The 23825-nt window shown below is 43.1% G+C and overlaps 2 protein-coding genes across 4 annotated transcripts in view; one reads left to right on the forward strand and one right to left on the reverse strand.

The window, feature by feature from the left end:
• cox15 (cytochrome c oxidase assembly homolog 15 (yeast)) overlaps positions 1-514 on the reverse strand; it is a 21252-nt gene extending 20738 nt beyond the window's left edge. Inside the window, exon 1 of the mRNA XM_014199095.2 lies at positions 320-514. Coding sequence (XP_014054570.1) covers positions 320-394 — 75 coding nt within the window. The 5' untranslated portion in view covers positions 395-514. The remainder of the gene's footprint in view (positions 1-319) is intronic.
• Positions 1-9502, forward strand: part of cutc (cutC copper transporter homolog (E. coli)) — a 10193-nt gene extending 691 nt beyond the window's left edge. Inside the window, exons 1-10 of one of the 3 annotated variants that reach the window (XM_014199116.2) lie at positions 346-472; positions 660-812; positions 985-1055; positions 6843-6902; positions 7164-7373; positions 7540-7575; positions 7711-7844; positions 8132-8159; positions 8291-8396; positions 8522-9502. In XM_014199116.2, coding sequence (XP_014054591.1) covers positions 986-1055; positions 6843-6902; positions 7164-7373; positions 7540-7575; positions 7711-7844; positions 8132-8159; positions 8291-8396; positions 8522-8633 — 756 coding nt within the window. In that variant the 5' untranslated portion in view covers positions 346-472; positions 660-812; position 985 and the 3' untranslated portion in view covers positions 8634-9502. Of the gene's footprint in view, positions 1-345; positions 473-659; positions 813-984; positions 1056-6842; positions 6903-7163; positions 7374-7539; positions 7576-7710; positions 7845-8131; positions 8160-8290; positions 8397-8521 lie in introns of those variants that run through there. The other 2 variants (XM_014199125.2, XM_014199107.2) reach the window with 2 other exon arrangements.
• Positions 9503-23825: the final 14323 nt, after the last annotated feature.

A 23825-nucleotide genomic window follows, 5' to 3' on the forward strand; every position in this document is an offset into this window, starting at 1 on the left:
ATCTACTGTATGCTTCCTTCACCTTGGAGTGAAATTTATGCCGCGTTCAAAAAAAACAGGGAACTCGAAACTCCGATTTCAGTGCGTTCAAGACAACTGGGAACTCCGTGGAAAAACCAGGTCCGCCTGGGAACAATAGTTTTGAACGGTCATTCAACCCAGAATTCCAAGTCGGGAAATCGGGCATCTTTCTAGAGCTCCGACTTTCCGACCTGAAAATCACTGACGTCATGATATGACCATTTTTCCCGACATGATACAGCTTAGTCAGTCATGATAACGTTAGCAACTTGCTAGCTAGCCCATTTCCAAAACTTACATTGCTCTGCTGAAATCCTCTCCCAGCATTTCGACAGCCACACGACACCAACGTCCGTAACGAAGGGAGCAGCATCCTTATTTAAAATGGTCCTCTCACACAACAGCGGTAGGAAGACGGGGCATCGATAAAAAAAAAAAACGTTACACAACCGTAAGTGTTTCCTAACAGAGCCATGCAATTCAACTCTGACCTCTGACGTCACATCGAGGCTACGCAAATAACATTTTACAGTTGTACTATTTAAAACATTTTTAACATCACAAACATACATGTATTGATACTTGTGGATTAAAAACCCATATTCAATCAACTCTTTCTATGATTGACGTTTCACCAGGACGATTAATCGATCACAGATAGGGCAAAACAGATGAGCGTGACCAATGGCCGAATGAAGGGTTGGATCTTGACTACTAGTGAAGGCTGAAACGGTGGAGAGTTGACGCGCACACAGAACAAGGAGCTAGTAATACAAATCTTTGGTTGACGGGTAGGTGAACACGGACGTCAACTTGAAATAGCATAAAAGTTTGGTATTTGTCGACATATGCTGTGTGAATTGATTTTGAGTAACGTTACACCAGTCTGGCATTTCATGGAAACAATATTTCTCTCCGTGTGTGTGTGTGTGTGTGTGTGTGTGTGTGTGTGTGTGTGTGTAGGATGGCAGAGGGCTTTTTGATGGAGGTGTGTGTGGACAGTGTGGAGTCTGCCATCAACGCCGAGAGGGGAGGTAGGCTATGCTGCTGTAATGCTATAGTGTAAACTAACCTCCCCTAAGTGAAGTTGACTTTAGACCAAGACTCTGCCATACTGTTCCGGGAGAGCTACCTTCCTGTAGGTTTTCAATCCAATCCCAGCTGTAACTAACCTGATTCAGCTTATCAACCAGCTAATTATTAGAATCAGGTGCATTAGATTAGATTAGGGTTGGGTGTGTGCTTGCCAAAGAGGAGTAGACTTGTGACGCTGAAAACAGTTTAAATGTTATTTACCTCATCAAAAACATGATAAGGCTGGCCCTTGTTTGAGTGTGAGAAAGGTCTTGACAACACGCTCGGGTTGGAAATGGCAGCCAGTACTGTGGACGACATGGAGGAAAGGTTGGAGAAGCAACAGCTGTGCTGGAATGCGAACAATATTGGTGTCAGTTCTGATTGCTATGGAGCGGGAGGATGAGGGTGAAGGAAGAAGAGCGATCATAAAGAAGGCCAAGGTCAGATGCACAAGTAATAATGTGTTGGAGTGGAAAGTGGTGATGGTGTTTGGTGAGACCACAAGGCCTCATTTACACCACATCCGACTAACCAATGTCGTAGAGAAAGAGCGAGGTGAAGTCAAACTAGCCCGGTTCGTTGAAGGTAGATTGATAATATTTTGTGGTAGTCCGGCTCAGCAAGGGAAGATCCTGCCAATAAAAAAAGAGAAGATTAAAAGCCATGTCCCTGGTGCTTATGCTAGGTTGAGGGAGTCATCGCTGGGGTTCCAATATCTATGTCCATAGAATATATTAATGTGAAGGGAGGCAGTGATTGAGGCCAAAAGGTTGATCAGTAGGAAAAAGGGTCAAAGATGTGAAAGCGTATCAGTGCTGCTGAGGTTTGAGGTTTTGCCTGGACAAGTACAGATAGGATTCCGTAGTTTCAATGTCAGAGAATTTGTCACCATTCCCATTGCTGTGTTTTAAGTGTCAAAGAATGGGACATGTAGCTGTTCAGTGTAAAGGAAAGAAAATATGTGCCAAGTGTGGGGGAACATGATTATGGTGAATATGTGGGAGCAATGTGAAGGTTAAGTGTTGTAATTGTGGAGGGGAACATAGTGCAGCATTCGGTGGATACCAGGTGCAGAGAGGTTGAGATATATAATCAGTCATGATGTATCATATGCAGAGACTAAGACAGATTGGTGGAACTACAGTGCTGTTGTGGAAAGCAGAAATGCCAGGTTGAAGGTTATAGTGGCACTCACTGTCATTGAGGGTACTTGTAGGAGTACAACTAGGTAGTGCTAGCGTGTGCTAGCTAGCATGTACAACGCTAGCTAGCTAGCACACATGTCTGAAGCCAGACCCTATTGAACCCAGCTCTCGCGTGGCTTAACTTGGCGGGCGCGGTATGTAGTTGATCATCACTACACACCGTGGGCCGTCATTGTAAACAAGAATATGTGCTTAACTGACTTGCCGAGTTAAAAAGGTAGACCCTACACCAATCTGCTCCCGAGTGGCGCAGTGGTCTAAGACACTGCATCTCAGTGCAAGAGGCGTCACTGCAGTACCTGGTTCGAATCCAGGCTGCACAACATTTACATTTAAGTCATTTAGCAGACACTCTTATCCAGAGCGACTTACAAATTGGTGCATTCACCTTATAATATCCAGTGGAACAACCACTTTACAATAGTGCATCTAAATCTTTTAAGGGGGGGTTAGAAGGATTACTTTATCCTATCCCAGGTATTCCTTAAAGAGGTGGGGTTTCAGGTGTCTCCGGAAGGTGGTGATTGACTCCGCTGTCCTGGCGTCGTGAGGGAGCTTGTTCCACCATTGGGGTGCCAGAGCAGCGAACAGTTTTGACTGGGCTGAGCGGGAACTGTGCTTCCTCAGAGGTAAGGGGGCCAGCAGGCCAGAGGTGGATGAACGCAGTGCCCTTGTTTGGGTGTAGGGCCTGATCAGAGCCTGAAGGTACGGAGGTGCCGTTCCCCTCACAGCTCCGTAGGCAAGCACCATGGTCTTGTAGCGGATGCGAGCTTCAACTGGAAGCCAGTGGAGAGAGCGGAGGAGCGGGGTGACGTGAGAGAACTTGGGAAGGTTGAACACCAGACGGGCTGCGGCGTTCTGGATGAGTTGTAGGGGTTTAGTGGCACAGGCAGGGAGCCCAGCCAACAGCGAGTTGCAGTAATCCAGACGGGAGATGACAAGTGCCTGGATTAGGACCTGCGCCGCTTCCTGTGTGAGGCAGGGTCGTACTCTGCGAATGTTGTAGAGCATGAACCTACAGGATCGGGTCACCGCCTTGATGTTAGTGGAGAACGACAGGGTGTTGTCCAGGGTCACGCCGAGGCTCTTAGCACTCTGGGAGGAGGACACAAGGGAGTTGTCAACCGTGATGGCGAGATCATGGAACGGGCAGTCCTTCCCCGGGAGGAAGAGCAGCTCCGTCTTGCCGAGGTTCAGCTTGAGGTGGTGATCCGTCATCCACACTGATATGTCTGCCAGACATGCAGAGATGCGATTCGCCACCTGGTTGTCAGAAGGGGGAAAGGAGAAGATTAATTGTGTGTCGTCTGCATAGCAATGATATGAGAGACCATGTGAGGATATGACAGAGCCAAGTGACTTGGTGTATAGCGAGAATAGGAGAGGGCCTAGAACAGAGCCCTGGGGGACACCAGTGGTGAGAGCACGTGGTGCGGAGACAGATTCTCGCCACACCACCTGGTAGGAGCGACCTGTCAGGTAGGACGCAATCCAAGCGTGGGCCGCACCGGAGATGCCCAGCTCGGAGAGGGTGGAGAGGAGGATCTGATGGTTCACAGTATCAAAGGCAGCAGATAGGTCTAGAAGGATGAGAGCAGAGGAGAGAGAGTTAGCTTTAGCAGTGCGGAGAGCCTCCGTGACACAGAGAAGAGCAGTCTCAGTTGAATGCCCAGTATTGAAACCTGACTGATTAGGATCAAGAAGGTCATTCTGAGAGAGATAGCAAGAGAGCTGGCCAAAGACGGCACGTTCAAGAGTTTTGGAGAGAAAAGAAAGAAGGGATACTGGTCTGTAGTTGTTGACATCGGAGGGATCGAGTGTAGGTTTTTTCAGAAGGGGTGCAACTCTCGCTCTCTTGAAGACGGGAGGGACGTAGCCAGCGGTCAAGGATGAGTTGATGAGCGAGGTGAGGTAGGGGAGAAGGACTCCGGAAATGGTCTGGAGAAGAGAGGAGGGGATAGGGTCGAGTGGGCAGGTTGTTGGGCGGCCGGCCGTCACAAGACGCGAGATTTCATCTGGAGAGAGAGGGGAAAAAGGGTAGGGCAGTGTGAGCAGGACCAGCGGTGTCGTTTGACTTAGCAAACGAGGATCGGATGTCGTCAACCTTCTTTTCAAAATGGTTGACGAAGTCATCCACAGAAAGGGAGGAGAGGGGGGGGGGGGAGGAGGATTCAGGAGGGAGGAGAAGGTAGCAAAGAGCTTCCTAGGGTTAGAGGCAGATGCTTGGAATTTAGAGTGGTAGAAAGTGGCTTTAGCAGCAGAGACAGAAGAGGAAAATGTAGAGAGGAGGGAGTGAAAGGATGCCAGGTCCGCAGGGAGGCGAGTTTTCCTCCATTTCCGCTCGGCTGCCCGGAGCCCTGTTCTGTGAGCTCGCAGTGAGTCGTCGAGCCACGGAGCAGGAGGGGAGGACCGAGCCGGCCTGGAGGATAGGGGACAGAGGAAATCAAAGGATGCAGAGAGGGAGGAGAGGAGGGTTGAGGAGGCAGAATCAGGAGATAGGTTGGAGAAGGTTTGAGCAGAGGGAAGAGATGATAGGATGGAAGAGGAGAGTAGCGGGAGAGAGAGAGAGCGAAGGTTGGGACGGCGCAATACCATCCGAGTAGGGGCCGAGTGAGAAGTGTTGGATGAGAGCGAGAGGGAAAAGGATACAAGGTAGTGGTCAGAGACTTGGAGGGGAGTTGCAATGAGATTAGTGGAAGAACAGCATCTAGTAAAGATGAGGTCAAGCGTATTGCCTGCCTTGTGAGTAGGGGGGGAAGGTGAGAGGGTGAGGTCAAAAGAGGAGAGGAGTGGAAAGAAGGAGGCAGAGAGGAATGAGTCAAAGGTAGACGTGGGGAGGTTAAAGTCACCCAGAACTGTGAGAGGTGAGCCATCCTCAGGAAAGGAACTTATCAAGGCGTCAAGCTCATTGATGAACTCTCCAAGGGAACCTGGAGGGCGATAAATGATAAGGATGTTAAGCTTGAAAGGGCTGGTAACTGTGACAGCATGGAATTCAAATGAGGAGATAGACAGATGGGTCAGGGGAGAAAGAGAGAATGTCCACTTGGGAGAGATGAGGATTCCAGTGCCACCATCCCGCTGGCTCGATGCTCTAGGGGTATGCGAGAACACGTGGGCAGACGAGGAGAGAGCAGTAGGAGTAGCAGTGTTATCTGTGGTAATCCATGTTTCCGTCAGCGCCAGGAAGTCTAGGGACTGGAGGGTAGCATAGGCTGAGATGAACTCAGCCTTGTTGGCCGCAGACCGGCAGTTCCAGAGGCTGCCAGAGACCTGGAACTCCACGTGGGTCGTGCGCGCTGGGACCACCAGGTTAGAGTGGCAGCGGCCACGCGGTGTGGAGCGTTTGTATGGCCTGTGCAGAGGGGAGAGAACAGGGATAGACAGACACATAGTTGACAAGCTACAGAAGAGGCTACGCTAATGCAAAGGAGATTGGCATGACAAGTGGACTACACGTCTCGAATGTTCAGAAAGTTAAGCTTACGTTGCAAAAATCTTATTGACTAAAATGACGAAAATGATACAGTACTGCTGGCTGGTGGAGTAGGCTAGCTAGCAGTGGCTGCGTTGTTGACTTTGAACGTGTAGCTGGCTAGGTAACCTCGATAGTTTCAGTACTACACCTTGTCATGATACAAAGCAACTTTGTAGCTAGCTAGCTAACATAACACTAATCAAGACGTTCCTTTGTAATGTATTTAGTTTCTACAATGCTGCTCGTCGGTAATAGTTGGCTGGGTTTGGAAAAATGGCGTCGCGGGGGACGGAAATAGCTGGCTAGCTAACCTCGATAATTACTAAACTACACAATTATCAAGCTATGACAAAGACAACTATGTAGCTAGCTAGCTAACACTGCACTAGTGAAATCGTTCCGTTGTAAAGTATTAGTATCTACAGCGCTGCTAGTCGATAACGGTTGGCTAGCTAGCAGTGGGTTAATGATGACTCGGTGTGTTGACTAAGTCTGGCATCGCGTCGCGGCTGGCTAGCTCACCTCGATAATTACTCTAAACTACACAATTATCTTAGATACAGAGACAGCAAAGACAACTATGTAGCTGGCTAACTAACACTAACACTAATCAAGTCGTTACGTTGTAATGTAATAGTTTCTACAGTGCTGCTAGTCGGTAGAAGTTGGCTAGCTAGCAGTGTTGACTAGCTAGCTAGCAGTGTTGACTACGTTAGGAGGACGAAGATAGCTAGCCTCGATAATTACTCTAATTACTCTAAACTACACAATTATCTTTGATACAAAGACGGCTATGTAGCTAGCTAAGAAGAATTGCTCAGATCAAACAAATCAAACCGTTGTAATGTAGTGAAGTGTAATATTACCTGTGGAGCGAAGCATAGTGCAACTGCTCGCTCCAAACCGGAAGTGCTACAACATGATTGGGAGTCCCATAGGGCAGCGCACAATTGGCCCAGCTTTATCTAGAGTAGGCCGTCATTGTAAATAAGAACTTGTTCTTAACTGACTTCCTAGTTAAATCAAAATAAATACTTGGGGTGTATGTTTATAACCCACAGGTGCTGGTCGGCTGGAGCTGTGTTCTAGTCTGCTAGAAGGAGGAATCACGCCCAGTATAGGTGAGGGTGAGACCCACAGCCTGTATATGGGTAAACCCATACAGATCTCAATTCATGTTTATGGGTGTCTGTCAACGGATGGCAAAAAGATTGCGTGCATGTAGGGCTTTTCACTGTCTGTGCTTTATGTTGTATGAAGGTAGTGTTTTCACATGGTAATGAAAAGGCTGTAGTATTGTCTTCACTTTTCATAACTTAAGTATCAATGCTGTGTTGTAACCTCTCTTTCCCCCTATCTCTCCATCACTTGGTTTGGCCCAGGTCTGCTGCAGGTGGTGAAGCAGTATGTACGTATCCCGGTCTATACCATGATCCGTCCACGCGGGGGGGATTTCCTGTACTCGGACCGTGAGGTAGAGGTGATGAGAAAGGACATTGAGCTGGTGAGGAGTCATGGGGCAGATGGACTGGTGCTGGGAGCTCTGACTGAGGATGGGAGAGTAGACGCTGAACTCTGTATGGAATTGCTAGGTAGGAGTGTGCATGAGTTCATGCAATTTAAGTGGGCACAGAGTCTTGGCCCTGCCATCTGAGGTTCCTGGGATCCTTGAGCGAGTGTTTGAAAATCGACAGAAACTGTCAGTGATGCAGATTATCATTTAATCCAATTTATTCCTTTATTCCCTCTCTCCACCAGCTGTTTCTCGTCCTCTACCTGTTACTTTTCACAGAGGTAAAACAGATTCCTATGGTTTCATGACTGATTGGTTTGGTCTGGTCTTGGTGACATTTATGTTAAGACATAGAAGCAACAGCTGACACATGAAAGAAATTGACCCCAACCCTGACCTTTGATTGCTGTGTTTAGCCTTTGACATGGTGCACGACCCCATGGTTACCTTGGAGACGCTGGTGTCTTTGGGGTTTGAGCGTGTTCTGACCAGCGGATGTGACTGTTCAGCTCTGGAGGGACTGCCTCTCATCAAACGCCTGGTGGAACAGGTGAGAGTCTGGAACAATAGGCAGGGATCCAATCCTAAAACTTTCTCCTACTACCCAGTCCCAAAACAACCCCAAACTCCCTACACACAGGGTGCATCTCAATAGTCTGAAGAGACTTTCTCGCCTAATGTCCTCCCATTTACCTTCGAAGAAATAGGTTTCAAAACTAATTTCACACCTTATTTATCCAACCCATCATGTCAGCTGTCTTGCCCCTCTGTAACCTTACATGTTTTCTGATCTGTCCTTTGCTACTTTTTCACCAATCCTGTCTTTTCATCCAACAGGCTAAAGGGAGAATAACCATTATGCCTGGTAAGTGCCCTACATTTGTATAAGTCAAGTGAATTCCCCCTTTCAGCTGATCATCACTGGATACTGCATACAAGTCTGCAGTAACAATGTACCTAATGTTCTTATCTTTCTAATGTGTGTGTCTGTTCTAGGAGGGGGTATTACAGAGCGGAATCTCCAGAGGATTCTAGAAAGTTCTGGGGTTCTGGAGTTCCATTGTTCTGCTCGCTCCAGTAAGGACTCTGCCATGAAGTTCAGGTCAGTCCTTGCTATAAAGCAAACCCGTTTACCCATAAAGCACTTGTGACAATGCGTTTAGTTAAAAGTGCTACATAAATGAAATTAGTACTTCATTTATTAGTTCTGTCTGTTCTCCGCTGCAGAAACTCCTGTGTGAACATGGGCGCCTCGCTGACAGCTCCTGAGTATGGCCTGAAGGTGGCAGACGTGAGCAAAGTCCGCTCTCTGAACGCTATAGCCAAGAACACCCTGTAGTGAAGACAAGCACATACACACCTGAACTCCCTGTATGGCTGCTGGACAGCTGTCCTCAGCCCCTTTGGGTAGCAGGTCCTCCTGCTCCTATTGAGCCTGACCCAAAAATAGTGTACTATATAGGGACTAGTTCAGAGGCTCTCCTACCCTGTTCCTGGAGAGCTACCATCCTGTAAGTCTTCCCTCCAACCCTAATCTTGCTCACCTGATTCTTATAATGAGCTGGTTTATAAGCTGAATCAGGTAAATTACAACTGGGGTTCGATTGAAAAACTACAGGAGGGTAGCTGTCCAGGAACAGGGTTGGAGTACCCTGGAATAGGTGTAAGTTGGAAGCTAATCAATAGGTTTTTGTAGTCATTTCTAAAAGTGAGGTCATGTTTACACAATGACAAAATAAAAAGGTAAATGGGCTATCATCAAATCCCTTAGGCATTGTAAGATGTGAGGTTTCATACAGCTTTGTATTCACAATAGTTGATTATGCATTGAATTATGCAATCGCAGAATCATGTTTCCTGGAGGTTCAGCTTGATCTCATTACTTGATTGTTATGTGGAGAGTTCCCCTCCATACAATGAAAAGTGCTTTGAATATAGGGAAAAGCGCAATATAAATCCAATTATTATTAGAGTTATTGATAGAAAAGAGAGACCTGCACACTGTTAATGACGAAAAATACATGTTTTTTATTATAAATTAATGCTTAAAATGTTCTTAGGGAGCGGTCGAAATTTACACAATTATCACCATGAGGAAAATGGGGGAGGGTCATGCTTTTTATATTTCAATCGGGGAGTGTTTATTTTTTTAAATTTAGTCCAGGGGAGGGTCATGTAATTTGTAATCGATTAAATGTCATTGCTCAATGTTTGGGAATTAGTTGCTTATTATATCTCGACGTGTGCCCGACGCTGCCCCTCATTCCTGATTCCAATGTTGTAGTACTGGAGTCTGGTCTAGAGACAACGTTTTGAGTGTCTGGGTCTTGTCTCGATATCGGATACATTTGTAATATCTACCCGAGACTTTATTATTTATTTTCTTCACCTTTATTTAACCAGGTAGGCCAGTTGAGAACAAGTTCTCATTTACAACTGCGACCTGGCCAAGATAAAGCAAAGCAGTGTGACACAAACAACAAGAGTTACACATGGGATAAACAAACGTACAGTCAATAACACAATAGAAAAATCTGTATACAGTGTGTGTGCAAATGAGGTAAGGCAATAAATCTGCCAATAGTGGTGAAGTAATTACAATTTAGCAATTTACACTGGAGTGATATGTGCAGATGAGGATGTGCAAGTAGAAATACTGGTGTGCAAAAGAGCAGAAAAACATATGGGGATGAGGTAGGTAGTTGGTTAGATGGGCTGTGTACAGCTGCAGCGATCGGTAAGCTGCTCTGACAGCTGATGCTTAAATTTAGTGAGGGAGATATGTCTCCAACTTCAGTGATTTATTTTTTTCTCCAGTCATTGGCAGCAGAGAACTGGAAGGAAAGGCGGCCAAAGGGGGTGTTGGCTTTGGGGATGACCAGTGAAATATGCCTGCTGGAGCGTGTGCTACGGGTGGGTGTTGCTATGGTGACCAATGAGCTGAGATAAGGCGGAGCTATACCTAGCAAAGACTTTTGATGACCTGGAGCCAGTGGGTTTGGCGACGAATATGAAGTGAGGGTCAGCCAACGAGATCATACAGATCGCAGTGGTTGGTAGTATATGGGGCTTTGCTGAAGAAACGGATGACACTGATAGACTGCATCCAATTTGCTGAGTAGAGTGTTGGAGGCTAATTTGTAAATGCCGAAGTCAAGGATTGGTAGGATAGTCAGTTTTACGAGGGTGAGTTTGGCAGCATGAGTGAAGGAGGCTTTGTTGCGAAATAGGAAGCCGATTCGAGATTTAACTTTAGATTGGAGATGCTTAATGTGAGTCTGGAAGGAGAGTTTACAGTCTAGCCAGACACCTAGGTATTTATAGTTGTCCACATATTGTAAGTCAGAACCGTCCAGAGTAGTGATTCTATTCGGGCGGGCTGGTGCGGGCAGCGATCAGTTGAAGAGCATGCATTTTAGTTTTACTAGCATTTAAGAGCAGTTGGAGGCCACGGAAGGAGTGTTGTATGGTGTTGAAGCTCGTTTGGAGGTTTGTTAAGTGTCCAAAGAAGGGCCAGATGTATACAGAATGGTGTTGTCTGCATAGAGGTGGCTCAAAGAATCACCCGCAGCAAGAGCGACATCATTGATATATACAGAGAAAAGAGTCGCCTGAGAATTGAACCCTGTGGCACCCCCATAGAGACTGCCAGAGGTCCGGACAACCGGCCCTCCGATTTGAAACACTGAACTCTATCTGAGAAGTAGTTAGTGAACCAGGTGAGGCAGTCACTTGAGAAACCAAGGCTGTTGAGTCTGCCGATAAGAATACGGTGATTGACAGAGTTGAAAGCCTTGGCCAGGTCGACGATGACGGCTGCACAGTACTGTCTTTTATCGATGGGGGTTATGATATCGTTTAGGACCTTGAGCGTGGCTGAGGTGCACCCGTGACCAGCTCGGAAACCAGATTGCATAGCGGAGAAGGTATGGTGGGATTCGAAATGGTCTGTGATCTGTTTGTTCAGTTGGCTTTTGAAGACTTTAGAAAGGCAGGGCAGGATGGATATAGGTCTGTAACAGTTTGGGTCTAGAGTGTCTCCCCCTTTTGAAGAGACCAGCAGAGTAAATTCTTAAAACCGCTTCACCAGGCCAAATATATACACTCCTTTCTTGGGACATACGTGAACAGTCTTTATATCTATTATTGACATGTTTACGCAGTGGCGAACCTATTGGACCTTGGTCGTCAGTGTGTGACTGGTTTGTGATGCTGAAAGGACAGCAACAATAAGATGAGCATACTCATGTAGGAGTGCACTTTTTGTAAAACACAAATGGCCAGTGGTGTAGTGGGATGCTATATGCAGTTATAAGCCGTATACACACTTATTTTTCAGTGGGGATTGTGTATACTCCCTCAATCCCCACTGATTTATCAATGATGTAGTACAGTAGAGAAATCATGCACAAAGTAGCCTACACAATCACAAAGCACGTGAAATATATTCACATGCGTGCAGCACACAGCCTGGTTTCAGCGGAATATCATCTGCGCGCAGTTCTCATCTGGTTTTGGCATGGAGCAGCTCACAGAAGAATGACATCGGTGGCCGGTAAGGTAGGTAGGAAAGACGTTTCAACTCTACCAAGTACCAGGTATTGAAAAAGTTTGGTACAAAGTCTGGGTTGGTAGGCTATTTATGATGTGCAATTCGGTAATCATGTGCTGTTTGTATCAGGGATGTAGGCATGGCCCTGCCAGGCCCACCCAATCAGATTGAGCAAAAACAAAATACATTATTATTACAAAAATACTCAGTGTAATATTGGGATGCAAACTTAAAATTGAATACATTTCAACTCTATCTGACATGGTACAGGTGCCAAGGCCATAACCATGTGTGAGGTGCATTCTTTGGTTTCAATGTAGAGTTGTTTAAGACTGCCAAGAATCACCCTGTGATCCTGATTCAGCCCATGGCAGTAAAAGGTTAACTCCTTGTTGAAAGTTATTCTTGAAAAGGGAGACGCTAACAAATGACCAAAAACATGATTTTCAATAAACACCTGCCGCCGCCACTGCAAACTAGCCTACAACAAAAGAAAGCTAGCTAGATCATGGGAGAACTATTGCGCAGTGACCTGTTGGCCTTTGACAAGGCAGAAGTTTCCATACGTTTTTTGTAAAAACAGGCCCACTCATTACAAGTCACATTGTGATTGGTTGATTCCACTGCCACAGTCTACTATCCATAGATTTTGTCAGCCAATTCTTTGTCACCATGCGTTCTTTAAATATCTCAGTATCAGTGAAGGGCTTGGTGTGGTAAGTTAAAACCAGGGCTCAAATTGTGAGGGTATTGTGGCTTTTGTTAAAGAAAATGGCTAAAAGCATAGGCCTAGCCCTTGTTAGCTTTCGATAAAAAATAAAATAAATGTACCTGATTTATATAAAGAGATCTATAACAATGTTTTAGTCCACAATGTTTTACGCTAGAAACAAGTTTTAAAATGCCGGGGAAAGACGCGACTCCGACGCATATGGGATATCTTTGGTTCGTCTTTGACATTCAGAGGCTGCGCAACAACCCTTACAGCCGGGGGGCAAAAATGGACTTGGGAAGTAATGTGTGATTCTCTCACTATCAATTGACGTTCAACATTTCAACAGGCTATTAAACAACATACTAACTCTAAATAAGTCAGGAGCAAGCCAGGTATCCTAAGAACGAAAATTAATTATTTAGGCTATATTATTATTTCAAGGCTATAGCATGCCATTTAATAAATTGTGAAGCATTTGTGACACACGAAAGGCTGGCAGGAGCACTCAGCATTTAAACAACAAAAGCACGTCAACAGCATGCCTATACATTTTGCATTTAGGCTGTATACAATTACAATTAAATGACTTAACTAAACAACAATTAAACAACAAAATAATGAGGCTATACAGTCATTCTACAATGTCATTGAATTCACTTTTAGAAACACGAGTTTGGCCAGTCATTGGTTTGAGGGTCATGCGGTGAGCTTTGCATGCCTAGTTTGTTAATTTAGCCTAGCAGATGCTCTTCTATTCCTATTCCCCAATTTTGAGAATTATAGTCTCCCAAATAAAAAAGTTACCAGTGCATGTACAGTGCCGTCAGAACTTGAGGCACAGCTAAGAGGGCATAATAAAAAAACATGTTTTTACTTCACTGATGGCCTGCATCTGATGGTCAGTCTGAGGGGAGGGAGGGAGCAGCACTGAGGCTGCCTGTCACCCGACTCACCGTCCCGCTGAGAAAAGGGGACAGTCTTCCAGCTGATGGCGAAACTCATGTCGCACAGCATTATTTTGTCTCATGCACCAATTCATGTTGTTACTCCTATGACTAAAGAATGTGAAATGTTCCTCGATATAAAAAACACAAGCCAGTAATAATAACAACGCAAGCTAATCGGAACACTTTCCTCTACTCATTCATTGCAGCTGCGGTGCTGGTTGTAGCGTAGGGAGAACGCACATTTTATGGCTTATAAAGGTGTTGAACAAATTGCTGACAGTGCTGAATAAAAACTTAAACATGAACTTACACATAACAGCAGCTTTTTGTTGTATTCGTCTCGCTCTAGTCATGGTTTAAAAGTTTTGAAATCTCACCGTGTCAACTTATCTGTGCGTTCGAGGCTTCTTTTTACAGTATATAGCTTGAGGAAACTTTTTCAGACATGATGATCTGAGATGTCTGAGGAAACTTTTTCAGACATGATGATCTGAGATGTCTGATTGGCCAGCGGTAGAACTATAGGTGCACTTGATTTGATCTCTGGGCCTGCCGGGTAGGCAGAGTTCTACCTTCAAACAAATGAAATTGTTAATAATGGGAACACTTTGCCTTTCCGGGGTGCACCTACCGTCAACAGCGTAAAACGAATAACAAAAATATGAACGCAAGGCTTTATCGTTGGGTTTTTTACAGAAATGTTTGGTGATCGACATGGAACGTGTTGCAGATACACCAGTCGATAGCGATCAACCGGTGGGTGACCACAGCCCTAGAGAAAGAGAGATATGTTGATGCCATGTTCCCGACAGATAGTCTACTACTGCTATACAGATATAGGCGTAAATGAGGCTAATTTGTAAATGTTCAATCAGAATATTTTTTATAAAGATAAACATTGTTAGATTAACTCTGGTAGGCCTTCAACATTCTTCCTCACCTCAAGTTCAACTGTCTGGTTTCCGTTGTAACGCTGTTGCGCACTGCATTCGTAGGCATGCAGTAGCTAAGCCTAATAATAGCCATACCCCACCAAACCTAAACAAAAGTTTCTTAATTTTGATATTAAACTAATAAAATTAAGTCAAGTCATTGTTTATAGGGAAAATATGAACAAGTTATATTGCGGCATCAAATTAAGTTTCCATCTCGCCCTCTTTAGTTTTGCCTTTTCATGTGTGCGAGTAGCCCTATAGTAGGCCTACCAGTAATTCTATTATATTGCGTCAAACACATTACAGATGGGATTTAATTTGTCCAAAGAAAATGTCTCAAAAGTTTTGAACAGGCTTATATTGCAGCAATTACCAACAAAGGCAAACTACCCAACAAATGACAACAAGGCTAATGTTATTTATTTTAAAACAGGCCTACCTTTAACCTAAATACGGACAACAAAATTAAAAAGACAGTTCAAACTTAATTTAGCCAACGAAAATGTCTCAACAAAATGAAACAAAACACTTTTGCATATTTAAAGAACTGGTTTAAAATTCTTAAATAGGCCTACAATACTAATAATATACCATAATAATAAAACGAATGATAAATATGAAAATAAAAAGTTTAGGCACACGTGAGTTGAGCAGCCAGACCCAGTTTCAGCTGGACATACAGTGCATTCAGAAAGTATTAAGATCCCTTGGCTTTTCCCACATTTTGTTACATTACAACCTTATTCTAAAATTGATTAAATATTTGTTTTCCCTCATCAATCTACACACAATACCCCATAATGACAAAGCGAAAACAGGTTTTTAGAATTTTTGCAAATGTATTACATATGAAAAACAGATTCCTTATTTACTTTAAGTATTCAGACCCTTTGCTATGAGACTTCAAATTGAGCTCAAGTGCATCCTGTTTCCATTGATCATCCTTGATGTTTTTACAACTTGTTTGGAGTCCACCCGTGGTAAATTAAATTGATTGAGCATGATTTGGAAAGACACACACCTGTCTATATAAGTTCCCAAAGCTGACAGTGCATGTCTGAGGAAAAACCAAGCCATGAGGTCGAAGGAATTGTCTGTAGAGCTCCGACACAGGATGGTGTTGAGGTACAGATCTGGGGAAGGGTACCAAAACATTTCTGCAGCATTGAAGGTCCCCAAGAACACAGTGGCCTCCATCATTCTTAAATGGAACAAGTTTGGAACCACCAACACTCTTCCTAGAACAGGCCATCTGGCCAAACTGAGCAATCGGGGGAGAAGGGCCTTGGTCAGGGAGGTAACCAAGAACCCTATAGTCACTCTAACAGAGCTTCAGAGTTCCTCTGTGGAGATGGTAGAACCTCCCAGAAGGACAACCATCTCTGCAGCACTTCACCAATCAGGCCTTTATGGTAGAGCGGCCAGACGGAAGCCACTCCTCAGTAAAAGGCACATGACAGAACACTTGGAGTTTGCCAAAAGGCACCTAAAGGACTCTCAGACCTCGAGAAACAAGATTCTCTGGTCTGACGAAATCAAGATTGAACTCTTTGGCCTGAATGTCAAGTGTCACGGCTGGAGGAAACCTGGCACCATCCCTACGGTGAAGCATGGTGGTAGCAGCATCATGCTGTGGAGGTGTTTTTCAGTGGCAGGGACTGAGAGACAAGTCAGGATCGAGGGAAAGATGAACGGAGCAAAGTACAGAGAGATCCTTGATGAAAACCTGCTCCAGAGTGCTCAGGACCTCAGACTGGGGCAAAGGTTCACCTTCCATCAGGACAATGACCCTAAGCACACAGCCAGGACAATGACGGAGTGGCTTCAGGACAAGTCTCTGAATGCCCTTGAGGGGCCCAGCCAGAGCCCGGACTTGAACCCAATCCAATATCTCTGGAGAGACCTGAAAATAGCTGTGCAGCGAGGCTCCCCATTCAACCTGACAGCTTGAGAGGATCTGCAGAGAAGAATGGGAGAAATCTTGTAGCGTCATACCCAAGAGAACTCGAGGCTATAATCGCTGCCAAAGGTGCTTCAACAAAGTGAATACTTATGTAAATGTGATAATTCAGTTACATTTTTTTCTAAATTTGCAAACATTTCTAAAAACCTGCTTTTGCTTTGTAATTTTAGGGTATTGTGTGTAAATTGATGACGAAAAAAACAATTTAATTAATTTCAGAATAAGGCTGTAGCAAAATGTGGAAAAAGTCAAGGGTACTTTCCGAATGCACTCTAAACTATATGTTTTATTGAGATTCAATTGGCTGACACAGATAACAAGCTCGCACCGTTCTAATCACCTAACACACACACATTAAATGAACAGAGGGCGGGTCCAGTATATAAATCAATTGTAATTTCACATAACCGAGACCCGTGGCAATTATCAGACCCAATGTAGATTCGAGACAATAGTCCGAATTTAGGACCCGGTCCCAGACTACAAAATTACATCGATTATTTCAGCATTACGTGCATTAAAAAAATCCTTTTAAAATCCACCAACTACCGAATTGATATAGTTTGATGGGTTTTTTTGTTGAAGTTTCGGCTTGCAGTGCTGCATTGCTAACATCGGTTCGGCTGTTAACAGTTATAGAATCTGACGATGCTAATGTGACTGTAGCCCTGTGCTTAAATTGTACAGCCGAAGGTGCCGGAACAAAAAGTGAGCGCGAGAGGGGGATGACCTGAGGAGCTCTGAGGTATCAGAACACGTGATTTAAAAAATATCACCTTTCTAATAAAGCATTGCATTCATATCATCACATTTGTGTAGTGGCATAGAGCAGCATTGTAGAGGCACTTACAGAAGTTGCATTCTACCTCATTTTACATGACTGGAGACTTTAGCATAATCTTTTTTTAATGCTGCGTTCAGAAAAACTGTGAACTCGGAGCTGTAAAATCTCCTACTTCCAAGACAACTGGGAAATTGGGGAAAATCTAGCTCTGACTGGGAAAATTTGTTTTGAACGGTCATCCAGCTCGGAATTCCAAGTGGGGGACTCTAAAAAAAAAAAAATATTATAAATCCTTATTATGCTTAAGGACACCGAGCAGCACATTCTCCCACAACAAACAAAAGTCTTCAAGAATATTAACAATTATAAAACTGTGAATATCTTTCCATAATTGTTTTACATGTAGACAATGCCAAAATAAGTTCGAAACTGTTTCTGGATGCTCAACACAAAAAGTACAATCAATGTTAATGTATTTTTTGAGTTTCTTGAGGTAATGATTCGCAGGGTAATACTTATGGATCATTCTGAAAGAGACCACTTTGACCTTGTTAACAAGCAAGTATTTGTGTGGTAATAACCAGACTTTTCCCCAACAGATATTAGTGACCAATGTATTCCAGTAACTTGTGACATAAGGAATGGATACAATATCCCTTTGAAACAAAGCACATATAGATCTGTTGTTCTGAGGGAGCAAAGATAAACATTTTCCCTATTGGAGAGTCAACTAGATTAAGCGAGGGTAGGTCAAGAAGGTGAGGTCTGGTTACACCTCTAAATTACATGAGAGTTCCAGATGGAATAGCATCAAAGACTATGGCGAACTCTCTAGGTGTTACAGGGATATTGTAACGAGATAAAAATTCATCATAATTGAGTAACAATCCTTCTGCATTCAAAACTTGACTCACCAGCAGGATATGATTATTGAACCAGTTCTTAAAAAATAAAAACTTGTTTCTATACAAAATGTTCTTATTGTTCCAAATGAAATATCTATGCGGGAAAAATTGTTTATATATTAACGACCACGCTATGAATACTTGTCTATGAAAATCAAATCAAATGTATTTATATAGCCCTTCTTACATCAGCTGATATCTCAAAGTGCTGTACAGAAACCCAGCCTAAAACCCCAAACAGCAAGCAATGCAGGTGTAGAAGCACCAGATAATTTTGCAGGAAACTTGTTATAGTTACAAAGTAACATAAAATTGAGGCCACCAAAACGGGAGAAGATATGAGGGATGAAATTCCAAATTGAAGTTGGATTCTTTAAAAAATGTTTAGCCCAATTTATCTTAAGTATTATTAAAAGTAGGAAAATCAAAAAAATTGAGACCACCATATTCATAGGAGTTCATAGCGACGAGTTCATCGTAATATAATGTGTACGATTTTTCCAGATGAAGTTGAAAAGCACCTGGTCAACCGCTTTACCTATTTTGTTGTCAAGATATAGGGACTGGGCTGCATAAGAAAGTCTGGAGATACCTTCAGCTTTAGAAAGCAATACTCGACCTTTCAAGGATAAATCCCTCTGCAACCAATGGTTCAACTTTTAGTTTTTTTCAATAATAGGTATACAATTTAATGAGCATCTTTCCTGTTGATCCTTAGATATGGTAATAAGTGGAGGACTCTGGCAACTTCTAGAGCTCTGGCTTTCCGACCTGAAGATCACTGACGTCATGATTCGACCTAGTGTTTCTTCCGAGTTCCCAGTTGTCTTGAAAGCACAAATTATTCCAAATGACAGGCTACGTTGACACGGACAAACTGAGAATATTAAACCAATGAAAACGACCTTGTCTTGAATCCATTAATAGCCTAGGCCTAGGTTTGTGGAGACATTGTATGTTTACAATATGAGGAGGAAATTATAGTCCTAAAAATGCTTTCCAGTTTCACTGACTCACCCAATGATGCGCAGCTCTCTCCCTGGTGATGGCATATGTGCTCGTGCCAAAAGCCTCTCTTCTCTCTCTCATTTTACTTTGTAAAACTATTTTTGGAAGACCAGTTGATCAAATGTTTAGGTAGCCTACAGTTGACAGATTAGTCTTCTTTTTTCAGCAGGCGCCATTTTCTTTCCAAACTGTGTTTTCCCGCTATTGTAGACTATTTGCAATATTGCGAAAGGCCGGTTTTGTCTGCTCACTGACAGATTTGCTTCGCGTTCCCGACTGTAGGCTATACTCCACAGTTAGGCTATTTCTTAAGGAAGCTATTTATACTCTGTAGCTACATTTGAGGCTTTCTCGTGGTGTACTAGGCTATTATTTAATTAATTTCTGAACAGACAGCCGTAACTAACGTTGGCAAATGTATGTCAATTTCAGGCGTGCTGCAGCTCCTCCAGAACCCTTCGGGCGGCTCTATAAGGAAATAAATGAAGTGCAGTGCTGGATAGATGAGAGTTAAAGGTTTATATCTATCAGAATACAGAGAGTGAGGGGGAGAGAAAGTCAATCTGATTCTAGTTCTGAGAGAGATGGGGGGAATCTAACAAATGGGCAACTCGAATTAACTTTAGTTGCGTTTATTCGACTTTTTACATTGTAAAAACGGACAATTATTTTTCATGTTATGAGACGTATCGTATTCGGCCACGAGTAGCGTACAGACATGAAACACATAGTCAATACTACCTGGTGAATGGAGCTAAGGGAGTGACAAATATAGGGGAGGTAATCAGGGAAGTGATGGAGTCCAGCTGTACCTAATGATGAAGCGCAGGTGCGCGTAATGATGAATGTCAGGTCCGGTGGTTAGTTAACCGGCGACGTCGAACACCAGAGAGGAGTAGATGTGACAATTGGTGATATTTACAATGTTTGTGCTCCGCTGGTTGCCGTTTTCTAATGGCAACAGGACACAAACATTGCTGCTGTGATTATACACTGTGGTATTTCGCCTAACATATGGGAGTTTATCAATGTTTGATTTGTTTTCAAATTCTTTGTGGCTCTGTAGGAAATGTGTATTCCTTGTGGTCAAACATTTAGCATGAGGTTAGGAAGTGCAGCTTAGTTTCCACGTAATTGTGTGAGCAGTTGGCACATAGTCTGTCTTCTCAGAGACAGCCAGGTCTGCCTATGGTGACCTCTCTCAATAGCAAGGCTATGCCCACTGTCTGTACATAGTCAAGGATTTTCGTAATTTTGGGTCAGTCACAGTGGTCAGGTATTCTGCCACTGTACTCTCTGTTTTGGGCCAGATAGCGTTCCAATTTGCTCAGGTTTGTAGTTGATTCTTTCCAGTGTGTCAAATAGTTTTTGCTTCCTTTTTGCTTTCTCATCATTTGGTTGGGTCCAATTGTATTGCACTCCTGGGGCTCTGTGGGGTCTGGTTGTGTTTGTGAACACAGCCCCAAAACCAGCTCTATCTCTCTCTGATATGCTCGTGGCACTGCGTCGTGGTCAGCTTCTCCGGCTCAGCAGTGTCCAATGGTTTGACAAACACTGTATAGCCTCATAACATGGTAAATACAATAATGTTGATATCATGGATGGTCAGGCCTTATATTTCTCCAGGCCAATCCCTCAGCTTTTAACCTAAACAGAGGCGGGGTGGCCGTTTTGTTATTGTTTCATCTGTAGATTTGCCCTTTATAAAGCTGCATATTATCAAGATATTAAAGTGTCACCAACAAAAAGGTAAACAATAGGCCTATAGCAAATGCAGCATATGGCATTCATTTTTCACATGTAAATAGCACTTTTCAGTAGTGCTCATGACATGCCATTCCATGAGCACAGCATTTATTTTTCAACTGGAATCAATGAGCCAAATCAGTCCTCCATGACATCAAAATCATAAACAACAGAGTAGGGCTGGCTAATAAGTCCTTAATTTTGGGGTTATACTCAGGTAAAACAATATGGCTAACCTATACTTCCATATTTCCAAGTCCTATTCTTGAAGATCAAGGGGTATACCATTTATTGTATTGACTGGAATTTTGATAGACTTTGGTTTTTAATGTAAAGTTATAATTTAATCGTATTACTATATGTAATAAAAAGCGATGGGTTAGAACAGGTATTCCCCAGGGGTACGAGCAATGCCGTCGGGGGTACGCCAAATAAAAATGTGATTAACATTTTTTTTTTTATAATATATATATTTTTTTATCAAACATTACATTAAAATTTTCCAACATTTGGGTGAGGTTTTTTTCTCACCTGAGTGGCCTCGTTTCACTGCCAAAAATAAAATTAAACCATCTAGTGTTCAAAGAAATAACAACACAATGTCAAAAACAGGTAGCCTAGTCAAATAATTAACATCCAATCACATAACTGTTACTCTCTCATGGGAAACCTTCACTCTTGCGCATACGTTTAGAAACGAAACATGACAATTTGAAAAATAAGCCACGGGAGTTTTTTGAGCGAGAATAGACAATACTGGGGGAAAAGGCCCAAAAACACTATCCAGACAATTAGTGATGCACCGATATCACATTTTTGGCCAATACCATTATCCGATATTTTCCTTCCCAAAAAAAACGATACCGATAACCGATCCTTTTAAGCATTCTAGTACAGTTAAATAGTTAAAACACACACACATGGACGCAGCGGTCTAAGCCACTGCATCTCAGTGCAAGTGGTGTCACGACAGTCCCTGGTTCGAATCCAGGCTGTATCACAACCAGCCGTGATTGGGAGTCCCGTAAGGTGGCACACAATTGGCCCAGCGTCGTCTGGGTTTGGCCGGAGTAGACCATCATTGTAAATAAGAATGTGTTCTTAACTGTCTTGCCTAGTTAAATATAGGTTACACACACACACACACACACACACACACACACACACACACACACACACACACACACAGTGACCAAAAAGTTATTTTGTTGGCATTTACATATGTCCCCATTACCAGTAAAACCTATTTCTTTCACTTACTTGCTGTGCTGTTTCGTTGTTCATTTATTCAGTCATTTCATTCTCAACCAGGATTTCTGTGGAACGCCGTTTGGATCTTTGCATGTCAAAAAAAGATACACGTCAAAACACTAATAAGCTTGTTGACCAATCAGGACCTGAATATGGCTGCACGTCACAACGTAACGCGTTCATAATTTTTTTACGTAGTTGTTACACATTGATTACACTATCGCTCATATTTCATATGTCACAACGATTCATTGATACATATGCTATGATGCTGGTAAAGTTGTCTCGCGCACCTACAGTGCTGGTCAAAAAAAAGCTAGCTAGCTCATGGACGCAAACAATGTTCTTCCCCAAAAACATAGCAAAATGACAATCTGTTTCAGTCGCTATAGTTAGCTAGCTATATAGCTAGGTGTCATCATCTAAAATAACCCTAATTTATATGGCAGTTATTATTTTATTAATGGTGGTCAGACCCATCTATGTGAAGCTAGCCACAATAAGGATTAGGCACAATAGTGGACTTTGTGGTTAGCCTTCAAAATAAAAGTATGACACTGACAGTGATGCAAATGAATACAAATAGTAGAATTATGCCATAATTGAATAGATCATGCTAAACAAGTTTGGAATGTTGTTATATAAAATCAACAAAAGACAATAATTTGTTAATTTGACAAAATTCTGTTGAAATCACACTGGATGTATTATACTTTAGAATTGCATTGGGAGCATACTTATTTCACAGTACAGCCTTACCTATGGATTGTGGATCAATGACATGAGGTATCAGTCTACTCAGTGACACCCAGAGAACATTAGCGTCATAGCTCTTATTGTGGGACTCTGAAACAACTGTGAATTGAGCCACGTTTATTGTCAACCTGTGTGTATTGAACACTATTCCCAAGGAAAAACATTACTGCGTGGATGTTTTGGAGTCTGATAACTCTAAAGAGGACGTTGGGGAAAAAATAGCTTGGGTATTGAGTAGACTGATACCCCATTTCATTGATCCCCAATCCATAGGTAAAGCTGTACAGTGCTATATGAATGTCAATACACACAATAGGCTGACTGGGGAGGTGATTTCACACAGTCACAGTCCTGCGATAAGAGCTACAACGCTAATATTTGCGTAAACTCTTCACAGTTGTGTTCTGTGGGTGTCACCGAGTAAACTGATACCCCATTTCATTGCTTCACATTCCAACCTTATTTAACATTATCTAGTCTAAATATGGCATGGTTCCACCAATTGTAACCTTCTGCATCACTTTTAAAGAGGTTCTTTTATTTTGAAGGCAAACCGCAAATTCCACTATTGTGCCTAATACTTATTGTGGCTAGCTTCACAACACAACCCGCTCCGGTCAAGCCTTACGAGCCAGATGAAGCTAGCAGGCTGCTTATAACGTTAGCTTTCGGCAACAAGGCTAGCTGGCTAACTATTTATTTTCATGAACTGAAGTTCAATTTCAATAGGCGAACAACAAGTGGCTACCTAGCTAATACTTACTCACAAAGATTCCTAAATCATTGCTAATAATAATGAAAATGACTGCAGTTTCTGCTGGTCATTGTTTTCAGGCTTGTTGTATTGGTGCTAGCTAGGTACCCCAGAAGTTGCGGTTGTAAACACATCGTTCGTGGCCGGTATTTGCTTGTTTGCAGACTTTTTTGTACAGCTTTGACAGTGCTACTGATTGTAGTGGTGGCGCTTAG

The sequence above is a fragment of the Salmo salar genome, chromosome ssa01 (assembly GCF_905237065.1).
Source record: "Salmo salar chromosome ssa01, Ssal_v3.1, whole genome shotgun sequence".
NCBI lineage: Eukaryota > Metazoa > Chordata > Actinopteri > Salmoniformes > Salmonidae > Salmo > Salmo salar.